Source organism: Gossypium arboreum, chromosome 9 (genome assembly GCF_025698485.1).
Source record: "Gossypium arboreum isolate Shixiya-1 chromosome 9, ASM2569848v2, whole genome shotgun sequence".
NCBI classification, from domain to species: Eukaryota; Viridiplantae; Streptophyta; class Magnoliopsida; order Malvales; family Malvaceae; genus Gossypium; species Gossypium arboreum.
The window spans coordinates 87383194-87401090 of NC_069078.1; the positions used below are offsets into that span (position 1 = coordinate 87383194).

At 28.9% G+C, this 17897-nt stretch overlaps 1 protein-coding gene across 1 annotated transcript; it reads right to left on the reverse strand.

The window, feature by feature from the left end:
* Positions 1 to 14622: 14622 nt before the first annotated feature.
* Positions 14623 to 16073, reverse strand: LOC108455980 (AT-hook motif nuclear-localized protein 20-like). Its single transcript, XM_017754565.2, has one exon. It carries the CDS (start codon positions 15704 to 15706, stop codon positions 14873 to 14875), a length of 834 nt encoding a protein of 277 aa, XP_017610054.1. The 5' UTR covers positions 15707 to 16073; the 3' UTR covers positions 14623 to 14872.
* Between the last annotated feature and the right edge of the window lie 1824 nt (positions 16074 to 17897).

A 17897-nucleotide genomic window follows, 5' to 3' on the forward strand; every position in this document is an offset into this window, starting at 1 on the left:
AAAATATTAATATAAATATAAAAGTGTTTTTAGTATTTTATTGTTTTAAAATTATTAAGAAATAAACATCGTGCCAAACGTAAGTGAAGGACGTGAAAAACATTGGAGAAAGAGTGTGGCAAATCAAGTTCTAGACCAAGCTAGTTTGAGACAACATGATCTACTCTTAAAAATATTATTAGAATATTTACTTTTTGTTTGACTAAAATATTACAAGATTTCGTAAACTTCAATTACCACTTTATGCATATCACCTCTTATTATTTTATATAAAATCTTATCCTTATAATTAAATGTTGTTATTGCTGTTTTGGTAGTATTGACACAGATTCAGTATTTATGTTTGAATTTCACCATACGTAAATATGACGTTTAAATATTATTAGATGTGATTTTGTTTCAGATTTATTATTATTTAGATCCAAAAATATTTTTGATTTTTGATTTTAATTTATTGTCTTTTGTATTGAGTTATTTTTAATTTTAAGATTGGACATTTTCTTTTCTTTTTTTGTAATTTATACTTTTAATCGTGATTGTAAACACTTCCGAATAATAAAAAACATAAATTATATGTTAGGATATTATTTTATATAATAAGTTAAAAGGTTACGAGTGAAAGTTAAAAGGCTAATTTAGGTGTAGGAAAGAAGTACCAAAATTTATTTGAAATTGACAAAGTGTCCGGATTTTTTTTTTTTTGCTATTTTGTTTCTAGTCTATTAATTATCAATATACATCTTTCATATCTTTAGTAGACAATTGTTATAGCGTTAAAAGTAGATTTTGTTTGTCGAAAAAGGGTGAGTCTTGCTTGTTACATAAAATGCTCATTTCTTCTGTATTTTAAATGTATATTGTTGAATTTAATTATTTATGTTTACATTTTTGTAAATTTAATTTTTAAGTTAAATTTGATTATTAATATTTAAAAAAAGAATTAAATTTAACTATCAATCTTTTAGAAAAGAGTTAAATTGATTTTTTAATAGAAATACTAATTAAATGCTAAAATTTTAAACATAATAGTCTGCATTACAATCTATGTATACTTGATACTATTTTTTGAATTTTATGATTTTTGTATAGTTCTTTTTAAATTCTGATTTATTTTATACTTTTATAAATTTTAAATTATTTATTGACATAACATATAAGACATATAATAACATGTCAACATGAATTGCACATGGACTTTCACAAGAGTTGCCACACCAACTTCATTGAAAAAATAATGTTTTAATTAGTATTTCCGTTAAATAAAAGCAATTTATCAGTTTTTGAAAGATTAATAATAATCAAATTTAACTTAAAAAATATAAATATTAAAAGCTAAATTTGTATTTATGTATATTTTAAATATCTTATTTTAATGGGAAATTTTCATATATTGGTAAAACCCATGCAAAAGTTCAAAATTACTTGTATCCTCTGATTAAGACATGATATTACAGTAATTAAAGAAATTAAACAATCATTAAAACTAAAGCAATCTTTCCGATCTAATTATGAACCCAAAAAATTAAAACGAAAAAAAAAAAAGAAAAGAAAAGAAGAGAGTAGGTATTAGATAAACATGAAGCCACATTCTGGGGCTTTGTTTGACGTTGATCAACTTTTTGCCACTCAACATTATGCATTTCTATTTGGTCTAATAATTAGAGAGCTAATTATTTCTTTGAAATTAAATTAGGTTATAGAACTCTTTGATTCATTGGCTCAAAAAAAATGACGTGTACTCCACGACACAAAGGGAAGGGTGCCATTGAATTTCAGCATCAAAGTTTGAAAGAAGAGCAAATAATAAATAATAAAATAAAATAATTTAAAATTTTAAAATATATTCTTTATATATTTAAATTTTAATTTCATTACAATTCAAATTTTAAAAATAAGTTTAATGGTTAAGAACGTTAATTTTATTATTATTAAATTTAGATATTTAGATATTTCAAAATATTATAGTTACGAATTTAATATAAAAATTTAATGACACTTAAAATATGAAATTAAGAAAATAATAATTCTAAATATGCAAACAGGAGAACTTGAATTGAATGATGTTTGGTGCTGCCCACGAGTAAATATTAAATTAGAATTAATCATTCAATTAAAATATTAATTATGTATTGAGTGGTCTACATTTCATTAATGCATAGACTTTGATTAGTGGATTCCCTTTCAAATTAGCGTAAGCAAATTCGGCTCTTTTCACCATCTCACATTGTCTAAGGCAGAAGCTCTCTCTCTCTTTGTGTGTGCGCGCGCAAAACAACAAGAGGTGTAGGGTGCCAACATTTGTAAAGGCAGATGGAACAGAAAGGAGAATATATATATATATATATATATATATGTTTCTTCATTATGATTAATTAATTTTTAATTCACTTTTTGTTTTGTTTAAATGTAATTATTGAACAAAAAATGGGGTCCATTTTATGTTGTGACTTTAGTATTGGAATGTTGTACCCAAGTTGTTAAAATTTGGGTAATTTTTTATTGGGAATTATTAGCTATGACATGTGAATTCATGTGAAGAGGGACCTTCATGTTCTCTTGACTTCTTCTTCTTATACTTTAATTTACGGAAGTTATTAATTTAATTCATATATTTTAATTTCTGTATTTTTTGAATTGGTTAAATTTAGTCATTATATTTTTAAAAAATTATAATTTTAGTCCTAACTCAAATAATAGTAATTAAATTCTTTTAATTAAATTCAATTACTAGTATTGTACCATATGTACAATTGTAGATTTAGTCCATATTTTCTAATTGGATTTTTCTAGGTCCCTATACTTTTGAATTTTGAAATTTTAATCTTGATGCAATTGATAGTTGTTATCCATTAATTAGATTTTTAGTAAGTAATATGTAAAAATAACAAGATGATATGACACTACACACATGATAATATATTTGTCGGATCAAACTTTGGAAATAGCAGAACTTAACTTAATAAATTTAACAATTATTGTTTGGCAATGACTAAAATTATAAATTTTAAAAATACAAGGATTAAAAATACCTAAATTAAAGTATAGAGATTAAATCTAAAACTTTTATAAAGTATGAAGACAAATAGTAAAATTTAAATTTTTTATTATCATAGTATATAATATCTTAGGTGGGAATATAAAATTTTTGAATGATCCTTGGATTTATATATATATATTACTTTTTCCTTTTAATTTCTATCTTAAAATCTACAACAATTTTTTCATTTGATGGATCTTAAAAATATTATCAAAATTTGATAGATATTTGTTCACCTTTTAAAAATTACTTAGGATTATATTATAGATGTAACACCCCTTAACCCTATTCCGTAGTCGGAACAGGATTATGGAGTATTACCGGTCACTACAGTTTGATTACGATTAATAAAGAAAGAAAAATACAATTCAATTCATAAAATATATCTTAATGTTCCTTTAATGGGCCCTCAAGACTTAAAATGAATGTTAGAACCAAATCAGGACTCAATCGGAAACTTATAAAATTTTTAATAAAATTCTTAAAATTTCCCTTTTATGAACAGTACCACATGCCCGTGTGGCTTATGTGACACGACTGCATTCTTACCCTGTGTGACTCACACGGCTTGGACACATCCGTGTCTTTTACCCATGTACAACACTAACTCATTACTCATGAATAAACTAGTTTCACACGGCCAAATCACACGCCCGTATGCTCAGCCCGTGTGGTATACTGTTTTACAAAATTTAAGTGTAGGAGACACAAGGCCTATCAACATGCCCATGTGCAAGCCGTGTGTCTCACACGGTCTGGTCACACGCCCGTGTGCCAGCCCTTGTTGACTCAATAATTAGCCTTTCACACTTTACTAGCCAACCCTGCAAATTTCAATCCACAACCAATACAAATACCAAAGCTAAACCAAACCAAACACATTTTATATGCTATCCAATTTTAGTAATAAAACATACATCCAATGTACCCTCAGTGGTACCACAATTTATATCAATTAAACATTATCATACTAACCTAATTAATTTTCTTAGGTTTAGTCACCAAAATTTACATGTTTCATACATAGTTCAACATCTTTGTATCTTTCATTTCCATTTACAAACATTAACTTAATGACCTAGGTACATGCCATTATCAATTAACATGTGTTACCTTATTGAGTTCAGGATCAGCCTGGGATGCTGATTTAACATTCTAGCTTTAACTTAACTTGCGCACGGAAACAAACTGTACGCTGAGTATGAACTTAATGATATTTCTATAATCCGAATATTTAAAACATAACATACACTTATTGTCCTATAATAATCATAAATATTCATTTATTCATTTCATAGATAATTTCTTTACAACTCATTCAAATTTCATCATCTAATAACTTGATTAGCTTTTCCATTTAATTCACAACAATAATATTCTCTATTCATATGTCTTACTTGTGTTTCTGTTCACTATTCAATATCAGTAAGCATATTTCAGTATCGATTAATTTATCAGTTTCTTTCAGTAACATTTAGTCATTCGATAACAATTAATTATCCAGTAACGATTATTCGTTCAGTGGCGGTCCTTTACTCAGTAGCAATCAATTTTTCGATGACAGTCAGTATTTTTCAATAACAATCATTTAATCATTATTATTCAGTATCAGTCATTCATTTATTCAGTAACAGTCAAATATTCGGTAGCAGTAAATTTTTTAGAACCTTTATTTGCCCTTATTAACATGACTCCGACTTGGATGGATACACGGATCCAACCCACACTTCGGGGATAGTATACAGTGTTTCATCGGTAAAGCAGAATACACCGTAATAGTGATAAAGATAAAGATAACGATCGGTCTGAGTACCTCTTGAACGAATCCGGACGATCACGATGAGTCGACACATATAGTGTCTCATCGACACACAGTCGGAATATCCCTGAACACTTCCAATCTTATGGCATGCTAACTATATCCGACTAGCCCGATATAGTTAATAGGGTATTCAGTGAACTTTCAAATTTTCAATTTCATTTGTAATTTAGTTTCAATTCAATTTAATACATTTTTCCATATCAATCCACATGCATTTTGATTACAATACAATATACATTTTGATTCATTTCAATAATCATAAAACACAATAATGCTTACCTTAATTACTTACTGTAACACCCCAAACCCGGCCCAGACGATATGACCGGATCCGACATGCCACATCGAAGCGTTCAAAACATTTTATATTGTTGATCCAGAAAAACTTACTTAGTGTTTTAAAAGATAATTTCATTATAGGTTAAAGTGAATGGCAGTTGTGCACCAGGTAGGAAACCGGAGAAGAGGAGGTGAGTCCATCGGACTGCTTAAGTACCAAACTCCCTTCGGATCCAATCCTAGACATGCAAACTGCCATTGCCATACCTTAACGTCATGTATATTTTTAGGAAACCGATTTGATTAAGTCCTTTTTAGGAAAAGTGATTAATTTTGAAAAATATCTTCATTGCGGAAGCTTTGCTTGTTGTCGTGTTATTTTGAAATCAATTGTCTTTTTTTTTTTTTGAAAACGCGCCCTAAAGCTATCCAATTTCAACAGTTGAAATAAGTAATACCTATCTTAGTAATACATATTAAAACCATCAAAAATAATTAAGCGACCTTATTACATTTAAAACCCAAACCTCAACGTAAATAATAGGATGTCCATTCACGGAAGAAAACCAAACTTTGAGCAGTGGCCACTCAATTCCCTCACGACTCCAAGCCCACTATGGTTGGGGATTTCTGCGTGGATGAAAATAAAAGGAGTGAGTTTGGGGAAACTCGATGTGTAAGAAAACCCATTCAAAGCCCAAGTCAGCTCAAGCCTATTGGGCCTAAGCCCATTCAGTAACAATGGTCTTGGACTAGAGCCCTTTTGATTACAATAAACCGGGCCTTAGCCCTTATTCAGATAATGATGGCCCATAGGCCCATTTCAAATACATGCAACATCAATAACATATGCAAGCCCATTTGGGAGACTACTCAACCCACCAACCACTACACTCCACCGTACCAGCCCTACACTCCATGTGGGAATAGCTCAACCCACCCAAATTGACACTCCACATTTGCGGCCTTGCTTTGCTCGATTATCGATAAATTGAGGCAAAGCCTCCAAGACGTGGACAAGCCACTTTCAGTACTTCCTCCGTCAATATCCCAATCCCATGCATCAGATAATAACAATATGGCATGCAGTAAATAACAACAGTGAAACATGCATTTAGGTTAATTTAACCCTAAGGGTATTTCGGTAATTTATCTACCAGGGGTAAAATTGTAAATTTTTCACTTTTAAAGGTATTTCAGTAATTTATCTATTTTAGGGTTTTTCATGCATATTCCTACTTTTCACGTACTAACAGAATCACGTACCGAGGGTTCTTACCGAATTGGGCCCGTTGGCCCATCATTCTAATTTTGGCCCATTAAGCCCAAAAATACCAAGGGCACAGAAATCATGCACTTTGCAGTCCAAATTTTGCAGCTTACCAAAAACATTAATTGATTTACCTTACGAGCATTCGCACTCTTGCAAATCTACAAAATACCGGTTTTCGGCATTTTGGCTTTTCGACTTTTGCCGATCCAGACTAAGAAAGAGGGTGTTAGTTACACACCTGTTTGCGACGATATGCTGACGAGATCCACACACGAACTGTCTACAATTGGATTACTAACACATTAATCTAACTATTCAAATACGAACTACGTATTAACCCCTTACAATATTCGGCCAACCACACCTACAGATCATAGTAAGCTTATAAGAAAACAATAAGCAACTCATTAACAAATTTTTGTCAATGTTTACCACATAATCATAATTTCACTGCAAGCTGTCTTCCTAAGCAACAGTCACTAAATTATTTATAACTGGAGCTAAGAAACTCCAAATCAAGTTCCGTTAATTTTCCCTGAAAATAGACTCATATATCTTCTATCCATAAAATTTTCAGAATTTTTGGTATGGCTAATCAATACCAGATTTTTCTTAAAGTTTCCCATGTTTCACTATTTGACTAATCTGACCACTCTTCATTACGAATCAAATTTATCATTGTACAGAATTCAAAATATGTTCTCGTTTATTCCATTTGAAACTAGACTCATTAAGCTTTAATTACATAATTTATGCAGCTTCTAACTCATCTCCCACAATTTATGGTGATTTTCCAAAGTCACGTTACTGCTGCTGTCCTAAGCAGATTTATTACCAAATCACTCTTTCACACCTAACTTGCATGCTTGTTATTTAAACATGTATATCACCAATCAATCATCACATATCTATGATTTTACTTAAGTATAATCTCCATTTCATCATTCTAAAGCACAACATGTTAGCCGATTTTTCCCCTTAGCATCTAAGGCACATGCATGCTCATTTGTTTGGCTCAACTTCACCTATCTTCCATTTTTCATCAAAAGAACATGAAATAACAACCATTTCCTTCATTTTAATTCATGACTAAATGCTCACAACACAACTAAAAACCAAAATATGCTTCAAGAGTTAAGGTAGAATCAAGAAGAACTCATGAACATCAAGATAGAAGCAAACTACCATGAACTTACCTTCAATTTTCTTCCCCAAGTGACCGAACATTCAAGAGCTTTCTCCTCTCCTTTCTCTTCTCTAACTTTAGGCTATGATGAACAAAGATGGACAAAACTTTGTTCTTTTCACCCCTTTTTCTTTTAATAAAATTTCATATTTCATCCATTTAATTCTTTAATACAAAAGACATGAAATGCCCATCATGGAACATTTACCTAACCCATTATCATGGAACATTTACATAACCCATTATCATGGAATATTTACCTAATCCATTATCATGGAACATTTACCTAACCCATTATCAATTTGTATCAATTTGTACCATAAATTATGGATATCAAGTGCACATTTTGTCTACAACAACATGATGGCTGGCCACTTCATGTAAAATGGGAGGTTTGTCATGCAAATCCTCCTATTTTGCACTCCTATTTATTTGACCACTTCAATTTAGCCTATAGCATTTTCAAACATTTTTCACATAGGTCCTATTTCATAATTTAACCCCCTTTTTGTTATGGAACAAAAATTAACTAAAATTGTCGGGTTCTATCTTAAGCTTGGGCCTTCTAGAGGTCCACTAACATAATTAAACCTATGCCAACATTCACAGAATTCCCGAAAGTTGGGGCGTTACACTTACCATAACATTCAATCAAAATATGTTAATTAACAATTAAATTTCACTTTTCAATGCATCACACTACATATTAATTAATAAATTCAACAATTAAATATTAAGTTCGGATTATAGAAACATAAACCGTGATTTCCGAGCTAGCGCTCGTTGACTTCGTCTTTTCCTTTCTAACTGAGGATTTTCCGGCACCCCTTAGCTACGAAATTAATATAATTTATAATCATTAATACAGTACAATTTTCAAATTGAATGTTTCAATTTTTATTCAACTTTTGTCTAAATTCCAATTTAGTCCCAAACCGAGAGTAACTTTTATTCTTCACATTTAACTTAATATTTTCATTCAATTTTCACTTTAAACTAATTTCAGCTCTCTAATTTCAGCATAAAACCATAATTTCAAAATTCTTTCAACTTAGTCCCTACTATTCAAAACTTATGAATTACTTTACAATTCAATCCTTATCTCACTTCTAACTTGAATTTCTACCAATTTAATCCCTAATTCATCATTTTATTCAACATAAACAATATTTAAAAATCTAATAACTTTCAATATATGAATTTAATTTCATCAAAACCTTGATCCATGACTTTCAAAACATCAAAATTATGTAAAAAAGGCTAAATTGACTTACCTATTTAAACTTCAAGCTTCAAACCCTCAATTTTTTCCTTTTTCTTTTATTTCCTTTCTTTCCTTCCTTCCTTCTCTGTTTCGTTCCTTATTCTGTTTCTTTCTTTGTTTTATTTACTTGTTTTATATATATATATATATATATATATATATATAATATAATAACATTATATTATTTATGCTTAAATAATAAATAGTACTTATTTATTATTTATACATGTGTATATTATTATTACAAATGTATCCATAGATCACCATACATTTGTCATACTTTTATTTATTCTATTTATTTAATATTTTATTATAATAAAATCTATTTACTTAAATAAAAAGTAATTAAATAAATATATCACAATTGTACCAATATAATTATTACACATGTATATTTTTATTTCCATACATTTGTCTTTACTTTAATTTATTTCATAATATCAATTTAATAGAAATAACATTAATAAATATCAAATATAAAACCATAATAAATAATAATAATAAGAATAATAATAATATACATATTTATGCATAAAATCAAAGATTTTATGCATTTCCCAACTATATCAAATGATATATTTGCCATTTTGGTCCCCTCTTTCTTTTTATTAATCTATAATTAAACATTTACCCTTTATTTAATTTAATCCTTTTATCTAATTATCCTTAATTAAGTTAAATTCACTTAATTAAACTTTAATTAACCACTCACTTAACTTCGTAAATATTTATAATAAATATTCACAAATCCATTTTTCAGAAATAAAGACCCGAAAATACACTTTTCTGATAACCGTAAAGTTCAGGTCATTACAATAGAATTGTTGCTTGTTATGGTATATATGAATTGAAAGTGAGTTGCCCTTTCATTGTTAAATCTATTGCATGAATACAAACAAAATAATAAAGTCTTCAAGCTATCAACATTATATTAATTAGATCTCTTCATCACCTTACTTTTCAATTCAAATTAGATTTGTTTAAAGATTTGGCTACCCGTTTAAACTCGAAGGTTTGCCCAAAATATGAGAGGATTAAGACAAAAGTATAAGGTCTAAAAAAGAGATTTATGCAAAGAAGAAGAAGAAAAAGAAAAAAGCTCATTTAAAATATGAGCTAGACTTGAGTTCCAATATTCAAGGCTCAAGCTCAGACTCAACCTATTTTCTACTTTGTAATATATATTTTATTTTATAAAAAAATTCTTAAGTTGTTTGTGCTTAAAATTTTCATAAAAGGAAAAATCATATAAAATTAGTAAATACAAAATAAAAAAATTAAATAGTAATAATAATATGGACGAGTTTAAAACGGGCTTGAGTTAGTTATTGACAAATATAGGTGGGCTTGGACAAATTTGAGGCCCGTATTTAGGGTTGGGTTGGGCTTGAGTAAGCATTAAGTGTGCTAATATCATACGTAGCCTCGACCTAATATAGAACATGTCTAGTTCAAATATGACATGAAGCATTTTTAAAACATATGAATCAAATTTTAAACACATGTGTACCTATGGTATGGACATTTTGGATTTGGCATGTTAAAAAACCATATATTATCATTAAAATTTAGGAGTATTTTTTAAATAAGACAAATATAAGCCTTTCATGTGGGAGATACACATGTATTTCCAATTTGACCTATATATTTTAAATATACTCCATATCATATTTGAGTCAACATTTAACGCCCAAACTATTAATGAGATTGATGAGACAACTTGATTGATATAATAATACATTAAGAACCTAATTTAAAATTTAAAACCTTCCAAAATAAAAAATTTAAACTAACTTGGAAGAGAAAAATGTTACTTATATTATGTTATCTGCAAAGTTTTTTTTTTCTTTTTTTTTTTTTTTTAATTTCTAATGGTATAAGATTTGTTATACTACCTCTGCGAGCCTCACATATGTCCCCACAAAGCGAACCTCGCACTAGGCGGACCTCTAACACCAAATAACTCCACAGTAGGCTACTCCTGCCTAGAACATGTCATCTTACCTAGAACATGTCATCTCTACTTGGAGCACATGAAACATTACGCTAATTGATTACTCGACTGTCCTAAGATGCTAATGAGATCGATCCCAACATGTGACACTTTCTATCTCACATATATATGCCTACTCACCACATTAAAATGGTCAAGAAACACACCAACAGGCACTTTAAACACCTTTCACTCCTCGTTATCTTTTAGTCACTTTCTCCACCTTTCTTCCATCACTAGAGAAATGGCTCTCCGCCCTACCAAGATGAACCGCGGTCATCACCATCCTACACTCCTTCCCGTTTCATCCCGTCAACAAGATTATATTATATATTTATATGTGTGTTTTTCTTTCTGCTTAACTGATTTATCCTTAAGTAAATAAAGTTTTGCATCTTTTCAAGCACTCTTTAATTAAGAAATTGATTGCTGATGAAAACACGTGATAATGCACCGTTATCTACAAAATCAAATTATAATATGATCTTCTTTCCATAGTTTTTTTATTGTTAGTTAGGATTAGGGCTTTAATTAATGGAAAGTACAAAAAGATTACACCCTTTTCCTTTCAAGTTATTTGATTTATTTGTTAATTAGGATTAGGGCCTGCACATTATGTTTAATGTAAATACATTTGTTTGTGATATTTTTATTTAGTAAAAATTATACATTTTGGTGCTTGAAAATTTATAATGAACTAACAATATTAACAATTAACTTTCATCAAATAAATTTTAAATTTTGAAAAAAAATCACATGCATAGATCTCTATTTAACAAATTAATTACAAAATTATAAAAAAATTAATATTATCATTTTAAGTCCCACAATATATAACTTTTACGAAATAAAAATATCATATTAAATAAAAATAAATAACACATAAAAAATCGCATTTAAAAATCAAATAATGTATTTTGCTAAAATTATTTGAAGTACAAAAACAGAAATAATTAAACCACTGTTTTCTAAAATCCCAATTCCATCCTTTCAAAAAATTTTAAAAGCCACATGATGAACAGGTCACGTGGTATTTCAAATGATTATGGCATATCAATAGACAAACAAAGAGAGGTGAGAATAAAAATTGCATTATCCACACACATATTAATTACATTCATAATTGCTCACAAGTGTCAAGTTTCATTAATTTTTAATTACTACCCAAATCAACTATCATGTTGTTTTGGATAATTAGGATATTTTTAAATTTAAATTAGAATAAATTTAGATAATGCTTATTTATAAATGGCAGGATTTAGTATAAAACATGAATTGAAAATTTTTAGAGTGAGAGTCAAATATAAAATCGGTCTCCAAATTATATCATTTCCATTTAAGTATATAAAATTTTCTTTGTCAAAAGTAGTATTTAAATTATCACTTTTGTCTCATTTTATTTTTAAAAAAATAATGTTTAATAAGAATGTGTCTCATGTCATGTTCGTATTAGTTGGTATCATGTTTTGATGTAAAATGAGACGGAATCAATAGCTTATATACCATTGCTTTAGGTATCTAAATGGGAAAACTAGTATAGTTTTGAGGATGAATTTTACATTTTAGCCAGAAAAAAACTAAGACTTTGGGGGCCAAAATGTTAAAATTTGTCTAAACTATAAATTTCATCTCATTTTACTTGAAAATTATTTTTAAATTATCATAGTAAAAAGTGAACTAAAATTAAATGACCAATCGAGAAATTAACCCAAAAATTAAATTGCCAAAAACTCCTTGGCTACTATTTTAGAGCCATCTACATCCTTCTCAATTAAATTGCCTTTGACTACATTACACGATCAAATTCTGACTAACCTTTTTCCTTTCATTTGGTCTAAAACATGGTACAATGAATCATTTATTGCAGTAATTAAATAACTTCAAGTCCCAAACATTTAATCACCTTTCTAGGAAAGATTATTTATTTATTGTTTTACATAATCTTAAATTAATTTAATAAGTTACTTTTTATTTTTTTTTCTTTTCTAACATTAATCTTATTATAAATTTTTATGTATTCTTTTTGATTTAATACTTAGAATTATTCATAACTCTTCCTCAACCATTATATAAGAGGATAATGTACTTCAGTGTATCACGTACTCTTGCATTAGTAACAATACCGATACCAATCGAATTAAGACTCAATCGACAACAAATTACCTTTACTAAATTCAAGGAAAAGTATACATTTTTTCCTTAAAATAAATTCTCATTTTAAAGACATCAAAATTATTGCAAGGTAGGAAATGGGATCCATAACATATAAATTTCCTCACATTATCTATTGTCCAAGATTCCAGATATAAAATAAGCTGATCTGCTCAGGGTTATTAAAATAAGACTTGGACAATTATTAAGGTAGCTTGAAGTTGGGAAAGAACAAATTTTCTTGTATAAATATACATATTCTATGAAATTTGTTGAATATTATAGCCAAACACTTATTTTATACAAATGCTTTGTTTGTTCATTCAATTTTAGATAATATTTTATTGAACAGACCATCAATCAAAATTGTGGAAATTTTTGGCATATATGTGACATAATCATTTATTTTTAGACAAAAGCTTTAAGTAATTAAAAAATTATATCTTGATAGTGTGCTAGTAAAATATACATATAAAATTACAATAGTTTTACTTTATTGTATGATAAAGAGTATTATGAAGGTTTTTTGTATTAGAAGGTAGAATATATTTTTTTCTTTACTTAAAAATAGATAAATTAGTCTTTATATGTTAGATAAAAAAAAAGGTCATCGTATTAATAATTTCATCAATTTCTACTATTAAAAATTAGTCCTTACATATGCGTGTTTAATTATTCTGTCAATCACCGATTTTTAATAATAAAGATGGATGAAATTTTAACAGAAAAAATTAATTTTTTTTAATTTAATATATAATGATTAATTTATCTATTTTTGAGAGTGTAATCTATGTTTTAGTATTTATCAAATTTGTATGAATTTAATGGATAGGCGGAAAAAAATTGCTAATAAATAATGGCAGACAGAAGAGGCATACTGCAAATGGAAGAGGGTGCTTTGGTTAGGTCTGATACGTGGAGTAATTAAAGGCAAATTCCAAAGCTCATTGATATGCAGGAGGGCTTTGCTATTGCTCCCTTGCACGCTAATAAATAATAAATAAAATGATAAGAGTGTCTCAGGTAAAACCCTTTTTCTTTTGTTTTAGCTTAAATGTTCCATTGAATTACAAGGAAAGATCAAATGGTTTGTCTTAGGAAATTTGTGTTTTATTCTCTTATTTTTAGGGTTATTTGATATATATATATTTATACACAAATACATATACGTTATATGTTTCTCTTTAAAATTAAAAAATAATTCAAATTTCCCAGAAAAAGGATAAAAAGTGTATATATATATATATATATATTATGTTTTTCGTTTCCTGCAGAACGTATATTTTGATGTTGTTGATATCCTTTGCAGTCTATTCATAGAATAAAGTAACATTAGTTTTAAAGGAAATACTACAAATTTAAATTTTAAATGTATGAAATTTAGGGCAGTATTCAAAGGAAGTTCATCATCTGGGCAATAAGTGGAATTAACCAAAGCATTGAAACCATTTATATTTTAAAAACCCAATAATCTTTATAACATCAACATACCTTCTTCCCTGCAGAAAAAAGAAATGCACCGTGCACATATTTCTTTTACATGTCTAACCCATGGTGCATAATTAAAAAAAATCCTATCTCATATGAAAATTTCATATCAATAATGGAAATTAACAATTTCAAAAAGTAGCCTCTAAAATCATCTTTTATTATTGCAAACATTAAAAAAAAAAAGCAAAGGGAAAGAGAGTTTAATATACATTAAAATCACCCAAGATTGTTTATCTTGTTTCACTTGTCTTTTTTTTGCTAAATTGTCTCCCAATCTCTCTATTTTTCAATACAGATTACACAAACAACTTTTGTAAGACCTAAATTAAGTTGTCGCACTCTCTAATTATATATGAAAGATAGTCTCTCCATTTTATTAATAGGGTGGTCTCCCATGTGTCCAACCATAGGGTTCATGCCCTAGTTGCCCTCCATTTGAGAGTAAATTAGGAGGCAAATTGTATATTGGAAGTGAAGATGGATCAGGCAGACCTGTGTGTGAACCGCCGCCTCCGCTACTCCCAATTGCCGGCGGTGAATCGTTTGCTCCGCCTTGCATCGGTCCACCGTGACCGGCGCTTACAACTTCTTCTTCATCTTCTAAAGGCAGTCTTTCATAAGTTGCGTTGGAAAAAGTTGCTGCAATGACCATAACAGGCCCTGCTGCTATAAGTGAACCGACAACACTTCCTCCAACAACTTGTCCTTGACCACCAGCTAAGTACACGGTGAGCCCTGTCGATCCCGGTGGAGCCGGTCCGGGGAGAAAAGCCCCGGTCAAAGACAAAATTTCAAACCTTCCATGAAGGGCAACCACCGCGCCGGGTGCTGCCGGTTGTCTTAGAGTAACGTTGGCGACCGAGCCGCTGCCGCTAAGCACGCAAACTCCACGTTGTCTTCTCCGAGCGAATTGGGCTATACTCTCGGCTACATCGGTTCCACTTGCGACTTCCATAACATGACTACGGAGCGCGTTAGGGCTATCCCTTGTCACAAAAATGGGTGGTTTAGGCTTGTTTTTGGATCCCGGTGGACGACCTCGGGGTCTTCGGTTACCGACCTCGACCGCTCCTTCTTTAGGCTCATCGCCGGTGTCTCTATCTTCATCATCATCATCCCCTCTTCCGTTGCTTCTACTTTTGTTAGCATCGTTCATAGAAATTTCAAGGTCACGTTTGTTTAAAGCTGGTGAAGTGCCTGCCGGGTCCATACCCGGTAGGCTCACCTGATTAGCCCACCAAGGGTTCGCCAGCGTTTCAAGCTAAATCCAACACACAAAAACAAGAACCGGGTCGAAGGTTTTAAGATCAAAGAGCTAAATTCAACAAGAAAAAAAAATTAGGGTTTATAAATAGCTGCTTCAACAGTGTTAACTTTACACCATAACTGGGGAATCAAATTTAATCTGTGATGAAGATGGATGAACAAGATCAAACGATAACCAAGAATTTATTTGATGGAAGAACAATAAAAAAACCCTTGATAGCATCAAACACAGAGAGAGAAGAAGAGAGAGAGAGAAAAGGAAAGGGGAAAAATATATATAAACAAAAGCAATGAGAGATATAAAATTATGCAGTATTTAAAAGAACTCAGAAAAGAAAAGGAAAAAAAAAAAAAGAGTATACAAAAAACTTAAGACAAGATTGGATCAAATGTTCTTTTCTTGTTTGAAAACTGTGTTGTGTTTTTTATTTTGGGAGTTATTAGCTGCCTGTGTGTATTACAATAATTTTTTATACAGTGAGTGTATTATTATATTAATTATCAAATTAATATATTATTAACTTTTCCTTTTCTACACCATTAAATTATTATACAATATATTGTATAACTAATGTACTAAAATGATAATAAAAACAATTTTAATTCAAGATTTATAAGAATTTTCGAGTAATTGTCATCAGTCATGTATACATTAATAATTTATATCATAATTATTCAAAAATTCATATTATATAAATTATAAATTTATTTATTCATATAATACTTGTGCTATTTTAAATTTCATATATTATATTATATGTTTTTCTAGGTAAAATTAATGTTATTAGAATTGGATCGATTAGCTTAGTCAAGAATTGATCGATTTATCATGCCGATAAGAATATTTAATCAATCTCTAAGTGATTGTTTGGAGCAGGTAAAATATAAAAAATTAGGACGAAATATTAGCGATTGAACTGATTTTATACATTTTAATGTATATTTTAAAATTTTAAATAATTTTATTATTTTTAATTATTTATTTAATTATTGTTGGATTAAAGATTAAATTGATTAAATCAAAATTGATATTTTATTGAGTCGATCATTAGTCCAGTTTTTAAAACTTTGAATAAAATCAGTACAAATAAAATACATTCGAATAAATTTGATAAGAATTAAACATTAAACAAAACAAGGCTAAATTGATAACCAATGTAATATCTTAATTAATAACCTGAATCGAATGATACTTGTATAAAAATATATATAATATAATTTAATCTAAATCAAAATAAATTTAAGCAAAACTTCACATATGATAAGACATTAACTCAGAATAAATTTTAAATTAAAAGCCCATAAATAATATTTTATGTGTAATAAAATTCCAACATAAAACTCAAATTTTTGGAGAATTTTATCGGTCTTTGCTAATAAAATGGCAAAAAATGAGGTGAGCATGGAAATTAGGGTTTCGTGGGGTGGCGTGCGCGTGGGCAGGTGGAGAGCACGTCGTTTTCTCGTGCCCCAACATAGCTGAGGAAGCAAATGAGAGAGAAAGCTTTTGTAAAATAATAAATAAAAGGTTGAAATATGCATTACAATTTTCTACATTTTATAAATTTAGTATTTAATTTTTATATTTTTATTTTTAAAAATTTAAATTTTTATTACTAATATTATTAAAATTATTTTGTTAAATTCATGTTCATTACAAAATTAATTTTAAATGAATTGATACTAAGCAAGTTTTTTTTATTTCAAAATATTATACCAACAAATTTAACCCCAAAAAGTTAATATTATTAACAATTAGATCTAAATTTTGAAATCTGAAAAGTAGAGAAACTAAATTCTTAAAATAAAAGTATAGAGACTAAATTCTAAATTTGTAAAGAGTATAAAGACTTTATAACATGTTTTAACCTAAATAAAATTACAAAAATTTGAATCATGGCCTTTTATTTTTTCCCCCTTTGTTTATTTGTAGTTTGCACATAATCTTTTCAATCTATGATTTTCTTCAAGTTATTTTCTTCTTTCATGTAAGTCATTTTCCTTACATAAAATAATACCCACTTAAGTGAAATTGGCTACTTGGGGTCCTAAATTGCAAGGTGTTTTAATGGTGGTGTGGATCTACTTTGTTTTGAGTTGACACAAAAAAAGGGTTAAAGTTCATATGATCATGG